At 41.0% G+C, this 11,619-nt stretch overlaps 1 protein-coding gene across 1 annotated transcript; it reads left to right on the top strand.

Annotated features, from left to right (window-relative positions):
- The first annotated feature begins 984 nt into the window (after nt 1–984).
- LOC149228139 (uncharacterized) lies at nt 985–1,581 on the top strand. Its single transcript, XM_089380684.1, has one exon. It carries the CDS (start codon nt 985–987, stop codon nt 1,579–1,581), a length of 597 nt encoding a protein of 198 aa, XP_089236810.1.
- Nucleotides 1,582–11,619: the final 10,038 nt, after the last annotated feature.

The raw sequence follows: 11,619 nt of genomic DNA, 5'->3' as shown, positions 1-11,619 counted from the left end.
AATGAATTTAAAGACGAAATAATAAATTAATTCATCCAAAGGATGGAGCGACAGCGACCGAGGCAAAAAAAGGTTAGGGTTTCTGTAAGTGGTATGGGGTACTGCTGCAGACCGACCTCGGCATTCACCCGTCTCTCGGAACTTTACCCTCATGGTTTACCTCTGCCCTAAAGTTTTTTCGTTTATTCATTGCTCTAGTTCTTATGCCTGGGTTCCTTTCGCTATCGCTTACCTAAGGGTTTCTACCTGTTACCATTCACCCTGCTCCAGTTTATTGCTCCCTGTTGTTCGCACTGCGCTATCTGTTTCTGTTTCCCCCACTGTCGGTGCCGTTTCCCGTCGGCCAGCTTGTTTGGAGCGGGTTACTATCGTTTTTCGGTGCAGCTGTAGGTATGGACCTGGATGTTGTAGACTATTCGGATGAACCACTGGAGGAAGGCTCCATCTGGCAGTCCATGTATGCTGCTTCTGAAGGTATGTCAAATTTCAGTGCGGGTTATTCTGGTAATTTTGAAGGTTACCCATAGTTTTCTGGACCGGCAACCTCTGCTCCTGTTCTACTAAACGAACCCCCAGTTTGGCTGAATTTCTCATCGTTTCTGTCGTCCCCATCCACCCTAGGGTTTATTACGTGATGTATTAACCCTTCGCTGGAATTGGAAGCTCCTTTACAGGACCCATTACCCCACCACGCCGAGCCATCTGCTGAGAAACCCTCTGCCGAGCCACAGTTTATCGACCCCAATCCCTCCTCCTCTGCTGCACCCCCCTCGGGTAGCTTTACCTCTGTTCTGCCGCTCTCAGAGGCCATCCCTGAAAATCCTGCTAACCCTAACCCCTCAGCCAAGGACCCTGATCCTGTGAGGGCTTCAGAGCTCCCCCCCCCCCTCTACCTCTCGGCCCCAGAAGAAGCAGAAGTGCTTTAAGTCTAAGGTGGATGATGTGATCCTGAGACTTGAAGAGGACATTCAGTGGGGTGATACTATGGACTTTGCAGACAGGGTTTTGGTGGGCAGAATCAGAGGCAGAAACTATTCGGCAGCTCGATTGAAGACCTGGGCAACCGAGATCTGGGGTCATCACCTGGCAGACATCCCTTTTGTTCAAACTTTTGTGAGGGGATGGTTTGGACTAAGATTTATTGGGGCTGATGACACGAATTGGGTCCTTTCCTCATTTTGGCACTTTGAACAAGCCCCAATGCTACTAAAGCGATGGACGCCTCTATTTGACTCTAAAACAGAGAAAATTGGTGTTGGCCCTATTTGGATCAGGCTACCCGACCTACCATTACAGTATTGGTTCGAGGACATCTTCAAAAGGATCGGGAATTCGCTAGGCACCTATATGGAGTATGATAAATCCTACCAAACTACAGGTATGATGGATTTTGCGAGGATTTTAGTTCATCTGGACACCAGAGGTGGACTAGAGGAGCATATCACGATTCAGTGGAAATCATCTTCGAATAAGCAGCTCTTAGATTATGAAGGTATTCCATATCGATGTAGAAGATGCCATAAGGTGGGACATCTCTTCAGGGATTTCCCACTCAATCGAAAAAACACTAAGATTGCATAGGATGTGTACATGGATCCCCCTATTGATTAGCCTCAACAGCCTCTCGCAGTGGATCATACAGAGGAGCAGTTAAAGACCTCTGATAATGTAGAGGCTCCGAGTGCTGGTGTGCAGAAAAGCGAGGCAAGGCCCCCATTCAGCCTTCCTCTCCTCCAATGACGAGATCCAGGGTAGCCCAGGGTGAAGTCTTCTCATCGGGTATGTCTATCTCTTCTCATGCTCCTGTATCTTATCATGAGGCATCTCTTTCATCTCATTCATCTCATTTTATTAATCATGCATTGGCTCCACCGGATCTCTTCTCCTCACCTCCCATCTCGGCCTCATTGGATCATCTGATCCTTCATCCAGCAAGACAGGCTCTAGCCTCCTTTCTATCTTGCTCCCTGCCCCTGCCTCCTCCGGTATACACTTCCTGTCACCCTTCTACTTTTCCACTCTCCTTTCACCCTCCACCTTCCCCATCGGTATCCTCCTCCTTGAGATACCCTCTCCGCTCCAGAGCCAAAGAGAAAGGACCGGATGTAGTTGGTCTAGATACTGAGGCTTCTCCTATTTCCCATAAGCCTACAGGGGGCATCCTTCATCTCTTTCCAGAGCTAAATACCAGGGTGGGGAGGAGAAAAAAAATAAATAAATAAATAATAATAATAATAATAATAATAAAATAAAAATAAATAAAAATATAAATATAAAATAAATAAATAAATAAAATGAAGATTTTATCTTTTAACTGTTGAGGGATAGCTAGCCCTGTCAAAAAACTAGCTCTGAGGCAACTCTTTTCTTCTGTTCCTGTGGACATCATTTTCCTACAAGAAACCCTGTGTATGACTAGTTCAATCACTCCTCTATTGGAGTCATGGATGTTGGGATGGACCTTTCATGCTTTGGATGTATCTGGGCGATCTAGAGGTATTGCAATTGGTTTTCAGAACCGCTCTATTGATTTGCGAAGTATTTGGGGAGGTGGAGGCTTTATAGGGGCAGACATTTACTCTGCAACCTTGGAGACCAAATTTAGAGTCATCAATGTATACGGTCCCTATCAAGATAGGGTTGTTTTCTGGAGAAGACTATTCAGTACCTCAATCATGCAGGTTGATAACATTATTCTTGGAGGAGACCTTAATTTCTCTCTAGGCTTCATGGAATCATGGGGACACCTGGCTCAGGTGGATGGATTAACTGATGTTATCACAAACCTGTTGGAGGATCATCATTGGATTGACATACCATCAGCAAAGATTCAGTACACTTGGAAGAACAATCGTATTGGGGAACATAGTCTGGCCAGGAGATTGGACCGTCTTCTAGTAAAAGAAGCACTGCATGCTAAACATCCCTGTATAAGGAAATGGGTGGGTACCGGTGGAATTTCAGATCACCGCCCAATATACCTGGAACTTGATGATAGTGTACACAGAATCAGCTCTGTTCAAATTCAACTCGTCATGGCTTCGGGATCCTGCCTATATAAAACTAGTGACTAAATATTGGCAATCACACTCGATCAGAGAAAATGAGGATACTGTAGAGGGATTTTTTCGCAACCTAAAAGAGTTAAAGAGAATTTCTAAAGAATGGGCACACAAGAAAAGGAAGCAAGAGGACTTTATCCTCATATAAATCTGGTAGCATCCATGCTTGTTTGGTTCTTTTGGGTTGGCTATGAGTCCCACATTCATGCTTGGAATATGGCACACGATGATTGGGTGAAGAGAGATTTGGCTCAGCCAATCTATGGTCGAGTGGAACGTGGTAGTCCCATCCCCGTTGGTTTCTACATTCATTAATGAGAAATTCATCCCTTTGGTTTTCATGTGTAAATGCACTGGTTTATATGTGGATTCTATGGCTGATGTATTTATGGTATTTATGTTGTTACTATGTTGGTTATCTATATGTTTTATGACAACAGCTATGTATGGCTCTCATCATGTTTTTACTTATAAATAAATGGACAATGTATCTATGGCCTAATAGATGATAATGCAGCAAATTACATGAGGGACCAATGGTTCTTAGCAATTCTCATATAAGTACGAGATCTGTATGCTTAAATCTATTGTTTACGCCTGTAGATTACATGTTTGTGATATTTTTTACGAAATTCCTGTCATGACTAGTAGGGGTCTGGTTAAGGGCTTGTTCAACTCATTTTTTTGCAACATTGTTTCCCTATTCTTTTACTTCTTTAAAGATGTCATTCCATTATGGGCAGTGACCTGGGATCTGGGCCTAAAAAGTGGCTCAAATCCTTGGGATGCTGGCACAAAACCGGACAAAATGGTCCTTGGATGCTAGCTTGCAGGCCTGTGAGAGCATCCAGAGGTCCCTGGATGCTGGCATGCCCATAGCATGAGAGCATCTAGAGGTCAAGTGGTCCAAAAGCTTAGTGGGACCTAGGGGCTGGTTGGCAGAAAGGTTCGATTGGTTCCTGATGGTCCTAATTTTGATGTTGAGTATATTTATAGTGTGCTTCCATTAGTTCCACTTCCTTAATGTGACTTAGGAGGTCGAATCATATCATAGTGGCCTCTCGTCTCATGTTTACCCCAACTGGCCGGTTGTTTGGGTAGATGTGGGAGGAGGTTGTTACAGATGCATCAGAAAAAGTTGTAGGAGTAGCTTTAGGACAAGTTGAAGAAAAATTGCCCTATGCCATCTATTTCATCATAAAGAACCTCTCCAAAGCTAAACTTAATTATACAGTTACTGAAAAAGGAACTTTTAGTTGTGGTGCACTCTTTGAATATGTTTAGGCATTATACCATTAGCTACCAATTCTTTGTACATACTAATCATGCAACCACTAATTATTTAGTGAATAAACCTAATGTTAATGCTATAATCATTAGACGGTTGTTATTACTGCAACAATTTGATATAACCATTGTTGAAAAGCCAGGGAAAGAAAATGTGGTTGTAGATTTTTTGTCTAGATTATCATTACCTAAAATAAATGAGGAGATGGTAGATGATCAACTTCCATATGAACACCATTTTTCTATCTCGATGTTGTCTCCTTGGTTTTCTAATATATCAAATTACTTAGCTGCTAAGAGGTTCCCTCCTAATCGATCCTCCAGGGAGAAGAGAAAAATTGTTAGAAAATGTGCCCCTTTCACTTGGATTGGGTGATATCTCTTCAAATTGGTTCCAGATCAGAGCTTGAGAAGATGTGTGAGAGAGAAGGGGGGTTTTGACATCCTCTCAGCATGCCATGATGGACCTTGTGGAGTCCATTTTTCTGCTAAGAGGACATCCTTCAAAGTTCTACAAGTTGGCTACTACTGGTGTACTCTAAACCAAAATGCCAAAAAATACAATGCTATTTGTGATGAGTGCCAAATGATGGGCAAGACTAAACCCAAGGATGGGATGCCCCTAGAACCTGAAGAGACTCTGGATCCATTTGAGAAATAGGGCATGGATTTCATAGGGCCAATTGATCCCCCATTTGGACAAAAGAGATATATCATTATGTGTAATGATTACTTGACAAAGTGGGTTGAAGCAAAAGTAGTTAAAGCAATAACCGAGTAGAAAGTGGCAGAATTTTTAAGAGAGAAAATCTTCTACAAGTTTGGATTTCCGAGGGAGTTGGTCACTAAACAGGAGCTCAATTTACCTCAAATCTTATTGAAGGCATCATGGAGCAGCACCATATCAAACACAGGAAATCCACTACCTATCACCCTCAAGAAAATGGGTAGCTAGAGGTCACAAATAGAACCTTGGAGAACATTTTGCCTAAAGTTGTCAGTAGCAGCAGGAAACATTGGCTAGACTAACTTGTAGAGGCCATTTGGGCCTATAATACCACTTGGAAAACCACCATTGGATTCACCACATTTGAGCTGGTTTATGGCAAGAAGGCCATGTTGTCCATTGAGTTTGAGTACAACACCTTGAGGGTAGCAACATGGTTGGATGTAGATATCATTGAACCTTAGCAAGAAAGGATGCTCCAACTCAATGGTTTATGTGAGTTAAAATTGTAATCTCTCATGCACAATAAGGTAGTCCAACTGCAAAGGAATATTTGGCATGATAAAAACATTAGGGAAAGAGCCTTCCAAGAGGGTGATTGGGCCCTTCTGTATGATTCCAGGTTCAAGGATTTCAAAGGGAAATTGATGACAAGGTGGTTAGGTCCTTATCTAGTAGAAAAATGTTATGAGAATGGATTTGTCCAAATAAGAATAATTGATGAGGAAGGCATTTCATTGCTTGTTAACAGTTACAGGTTAAAGTTGTACAAGAATCCTTTGTCAAAGGAGGAATTTACCAGCTCAATAAGCAAGGAGTTGAATGTAATTGGGGGTCTCACAGGTCTCAGTTCATCTAGCCTCTCATCAACAAAAGAAGAAAAAAGAAATAAAATAAAATAAAACGGCTTAGATGAAAACCTCTATGAGGCACATGAGACCAAATCTAGGGCTGAAAACCTCTATGAGGCAGCCCAAAGAGCAAGAAAAAGAGAGAAAAAAATAAATGAAAATATCCCCAGGTGAAAACCTCCTTTGAGGCACCTAGGGTGGGAATGTAGGTTGAAAAACGCCTTTGAGGCAGCCTGCATTTCTCAAAAAAGAAAAAGAAAAAAAAAAGAAGGAAGAGAAAAGGTGAAAAAGAAGGAGGAAAAAAAATAGAGAAGAAAGGGATCCCTTACATTAGTTCTACTAACACTTTTTTTCAGGGTTCCAGTCACAGTCAAGGGACAATAGTCAAAGGAAGTAGCCTCCACATTCCACTTCTCCACCTCCAAAGCTAGATGCATGCATGTCCATCCATCTACCCACATTCCTCCATCATTAGGCAACCTATCTCACTCAATTTTGCCTCAATCCTGAAGTGCTACAGGATTGTCCTGAACTGCTACAGGATTGACTAGAATTGCTACAGGATTGTGATCGACATAGAGAAAGGGTTCAGATTTTATGTTTTCCTTGGGGGAATGAAAAAATAATTCCACCACACCACCATCATCCATCCTCCACACCATTTAGCCACTTCTCCATCCAAAAATCCATCTTTGTCCATGAAAAAAAACCCATTTTCACCCCTTCTTCAACAATTTTCACCTCCACCAAAGTTTACAATCCCTATCCACAAGCTCACAATGAATTATTAGAGATTTTGAATGTATTGCATGAAGATTATTGTGATCTTGGAAGGGTCTATGTGACTACTACAGGAAAGAATCCAATCATGTAGCAACCTACACAAACCCTACAGAACCACAGTGGGACACACTTGACAACACCAGAATGAAGATTTAGCCATCCTGAAGCATTGAATGACCATCTTTGTTATCTTGGGCATCCATACAACTCTTGAGGAGCTGCTACAGGGTCATTATTCATCTCCAACAACAGCAAATTAATATTCCATTTAAAGAACTTACATCAACCACCTTCGCTCAATTAGGCACCTATCAGAAAATATCTACAAAAAAAAATTGTTCAAAAGAAGGGTGAGACCATGCAGCAACTAGCATGGAAAATAGTACTTCTAGAGACCAACAGATTAATCATTATCTTAAAGTAGCATGGAAGCAACCCGAGACCATTAGGTAGGCACAAGTATGACACTCCTCACCTCTTCCTTTAAGTGCACGGTAGTTCGAAAATGTTTTTAATGTATGAGGAATGAGTTTTTATAGGATGTAGGTGGCCGAAATATTTGGTCTCCCTTGAATAATTAAAGTGAAATTAACTCACTCATCCATGCAACGTGGAAAAAGACAAAAAAGAGAGGGTGATAATTACGAGGAGTGGGTCCAACAGTCCATAAGAGGGAATACGTAGGTGGTAGGTGGGGTCCATCTCACACAACGCAGTAAGCCCACTACCACAAGAGGAAATAAAAGGACAAGCCCGAATCTCATTTGTACCAAGAATCTCATTCCTAAAACAGTAAGAGAGGCCCACTAAGACGTCGATAGTTGAGCTAGTTATGATCAAGGGTCCCCTAAGGTGATACAGACAAGCTACAAGGTCTAATAACAACTGCTACAGGATTATAGGTTATTGCTACAGGATTGCAGACAACGCTACGAGATCAGGCTGAGAGGTGAAAGAAGCTTCTAATTGATGAGAATTTTCCTCAAAACCTCCACAGTCATGAAGGAATTTCCTATGGAAGGGTAAGTAGTTCATCTTTCTCACCTACCATGCACAAAAAGTAAGATAATTTGGTTAAATTCTTCCTATATAGACATCTTCTAACATACCCTTACGAACTAATTTTTTTCTTTCCAAAAAAACTTTTTTTCATTTGAGGGAAGCAAGGTATAAACAAAGTTAATTTGATTGGAATTTGGCATGTAATTTTCCTCCCTTTCATAAAAAAAAGAACACCACCCATCTCACCTCTATCTTGAAACCCTAGGCCACTCATAAATTGGCAATTGATAGAAAATTCTTTCAGAAAACTTGAGGAAACAATAGTAGAAAACATGGGAGGGAGTTTCAATAGAATGGATCCCATAGACTCAAAAATAATCAACCAACATCCTCATGTGAGAGACATATTCATAATCCACCATTGGATGGGGTTCTTCGAGAAGCTTAAGCGGTATGATGATGAAATAACCCAAGAATTTTCCATGGCCTTTCACTCTCAAGGGAAGATAATTCAACCACTGTTGTAAGATGACTTGCCATACATTTGAATGTAGAACTCATTAGCAGAGTGACCACAATGCCTATATGATTTAAGTGGGGCAAGGAGGATAGGACAAAATACATTACAACTAAGAATAATTTCTTCCTTCCTGAAGAGAATCCAGATGAAGATAAGAATGAACTTAAAAGGGAAATCCTTCCTTACCCATGGGATGAAGTGGCTTATCACATCCTCAAATATATATTTGTGAAGGAAGGTTAAGTGTTGTGTATGCCTATCAGTTTAGGATACTCTATGAGCTGAGGTTCCAGACAAAATTTCCCATCCCAAGTAGGCTCATTATTCCCCACTTTCTCCTTCAGTCTATGATAGAAATGAGCCAGAGGTTGAGAGAAGTAAAGCACCAATACATTGTTCATCATGGCCTCATAAGGCTCACTGTTATGAATTCCTTGAGTCACCTCAAGAGCCCTATGTTTTGGAATGATTTTGTGGACATGGACAAGGATTCCTTCATCGATTCTCAAGCCCAAACTCCAATAGAACACGAAGAGACCACCAAAGAGAATGTTGCTAACGAAGAAGTTAAAGAGGAAGAAGAAGTTGAAGATGAAGAAGAATTTGACGAAGAGGAAGAATAGGTTGAATAAGAGGAATAAGAGGTTGAAGAGAAGAAATAATAAATTTAATAAGAATATAAAGAAGGGAGGGGGGAAGAGGAAAGGAAACTAGAGGCAACAAAAGAGACCATTAGGGATCCCTCTAGACCTCAAAACAAGAGAAAACTAGAGTAGTAAGTAAGCCTATCAGAAAGGAATGTAGAACAAGAGGTGGTTTCCACCCTTGTAGCCCTTAGCACACCCATCAAAATCAAAAGGATTCAGCCCAAGAAAGGCCCCTTATATTTCAAAAGAAGGAGGAGCACTAGGATCAAACAAGGGAAGCCTCAACCTCCTTCAAAAGTCCCAATCACAATTGAAGAATTCATCAACCACCAAGGAGGAGAGTTGGGATGAGACAAAGGGAAAATTGAGGAAGTCACCTCCCTAAAATCCGAGGGAAAGAATACTCATACATCCCAAAAAGGGCTGAACACTAGGGTAGTTAGAGCCAAGCAATTACAAGTAGAAACTGCTCAGCTAGAGGAAGAAACATGACCACTATAGGAAGGGAAAGAATTTCTACAGGATAGGAAGACACATCTACAGGAAAGAACAAAAGCTATAGATCGGGGGATAAGGACCACAAGAAGTCAAAGAGCCTAATCCATAGCGTGGTCTTGGGTCCTAATACAAGTTTTATGAACATGGATGAATCATACCTGAAAAATTTGCAGTCCCCATCCTACTTGAGCTAGAAAAGGAAAGAATTCGGACTCATTGGTGGATGTAGATTTCTAAGTCCAAGAAAGTTGAGGATGTGGGCCTCATGGAAGAAAAGATGAAGAATATGGGTGAAGAAATGGCTAACTTAAAGTTCAAAGAGTCAATCATGAGGGAGCAGTTTCAATGAGAAAATCAGAGGCTAAGAGAGAAGCTACAGAGGAAGGAAGCACAACTTGCCACCATGGAAGGCTTGGCCATGGAGACCATCCAATGCAGACAACCATCCAAATCATATGCAATCTTCCTCAAATAACAATGGCTGCAATTTCAAAATAAAACTTTGGCACAATATAGCTCTTTCCTAGTTAAGGACTATAGAAATTTTATTGCTTTTTTCAAATAGGTTAGCATTGAAGATTCGGCCAAATTAGCTGAGTTCTGCATGCACAATATGATACTCACAAACATAAACTTTTGGGACCCCAATTAATGGTTGGGAGATGCATAGCTAACGACCCTAGGCTTTTGGCTTGTCCGTGAGGAAGCAAGCGCTGAGGAAGTGAAGAAGGTTACGGCCAAGGAATCAAGTGACTCCCTACATATCATAGTAAAATTAACAAGTCCCAAGTTTGTCATAAGCAACCATAGGCTCATATCTACAAACCCTCAACTATCCCCTCACTACCTAGAGAAACAAGAGCAAGCCATCCTCCATTTTGAAGACATTTTTAGGCTTTTGGGGACTGAGAGTTTGTAGTTTTTGCCAAAGGATATGGCATGCTCTTCCCCAAAGTCTACAAATTAGGGAATACCACTCCCCTGAAAGGTTGAGGAATGCCCTAGAAAGAACCCCACTTTAAAAGAGAATTTTTCAAAGGTTGAAGATCAATTGAATAGGGTTAAGGCTCAGTGCTCCCTTTTTATTGGTCTTATGGGAAAGAATAGATCAAGAAGAGGAACAATGGGAGTGGGAAACAATAGAGGCAAATGCAGGTTTTTATCCGCAATAAGGCACACCATTGAGGCTACCTTGAGATGTTAGAGAGGCCACCAAGGACATGCATGAGCTACAAATTAGTGACTAAGGTGCTAAGAGGGTGAGGAACACCTTCAGCAGGGGGTTGATGATGAGTCCCATCAATAGGTATATCATAAGGCCCATGCTTCCATCCTCCATCCTATAATTTCCTCTTTCCTCGCATTTATTAATATCTTTTTTACTATAATGTTCTTGGTAGGGGGACTAAAGGATTTTGTTATACTTCGTGGCCTAATGTGGTTAATGTGCAGGAAAAGCATGCTTTTCAGTGCATTTACTATGCAAAGGCATGTTGGAGGCAGACGGAGGAGATGTAGGAGGATTGTCCATTGTATTTAATCACCTACAACTCGACTTGATCCCTAAAATCACTCGCCTACAACTTAAGGATCTACTAGCAGGTGATGAAGCCAAGGAATTGTGAAGATCTAAGGGAGCTAGATCCACTTTTTTAGATATTTCGGAGGGAAGCATTCCTCTTTCCAAGGATTTTTCCCGTAAATCATTTTTGTATAAATAAGCAAGCCTAAGGGCTCAATAGGATTTTAACTTTTGGAGCATATAGGAGCTACTAAGAGCTAGGAGCTTGAGACCGCCATTTCATTTCCTTTGCATGATGTACTTGAAGTCTATTTTATGTCAGTTAAAATCTTATTGTTATCTTTCATCTGATTTTGTTTCAAAGTGTTGAGTCCCCTTGGGTTAGGGCCCAAACTAGAGGCTCTAGTCCCTCTTTATGTATTTTATCCATGCATTGCCTTTGTTAGCAACATATCTTTTCTTTCTTGATAGAAATTTGCTTATAAAGTTGTTGGTGTATGCCTATCTACCACCTCTCTTGTGGGAAGTATGGTTGAGGAATATGTATTAGCAAGCCAAAAATATGTGGTTACTTTCCCTTGCAATTGTTAGATCTTAGATTAATTCTCTTTTCCATACTTTGTTTTATTAATACTTAGGGATTAAATCACAATCTTCTTTAAGATTTCATGGATGTAGGTCATATGTGCTGAATAATGTAACTATTTTTGGTCTTCATAA

The sequence above is a fragment of the Pinus tabuliformis genome, chromosome J (genome assembly GCF_031772625.1).
Source record: "Pinus tabuliformis cultivar Carrire ecotype Pingquan chromosome J, CPIR1, whole genome shotgun sequence".
NCBI classification, from domain to species: Eukaryota; Viridiplantae; Streptophyta; class Pinopsida; order Pinales; family Pinaceae; genus Pinus; species Pinus tabuliformis.
The sequence above is the reverse complement of the archived record's forward strand: the minus strand, read 5'-3'. Positions and strand labels throughout refer to the sequence as shown.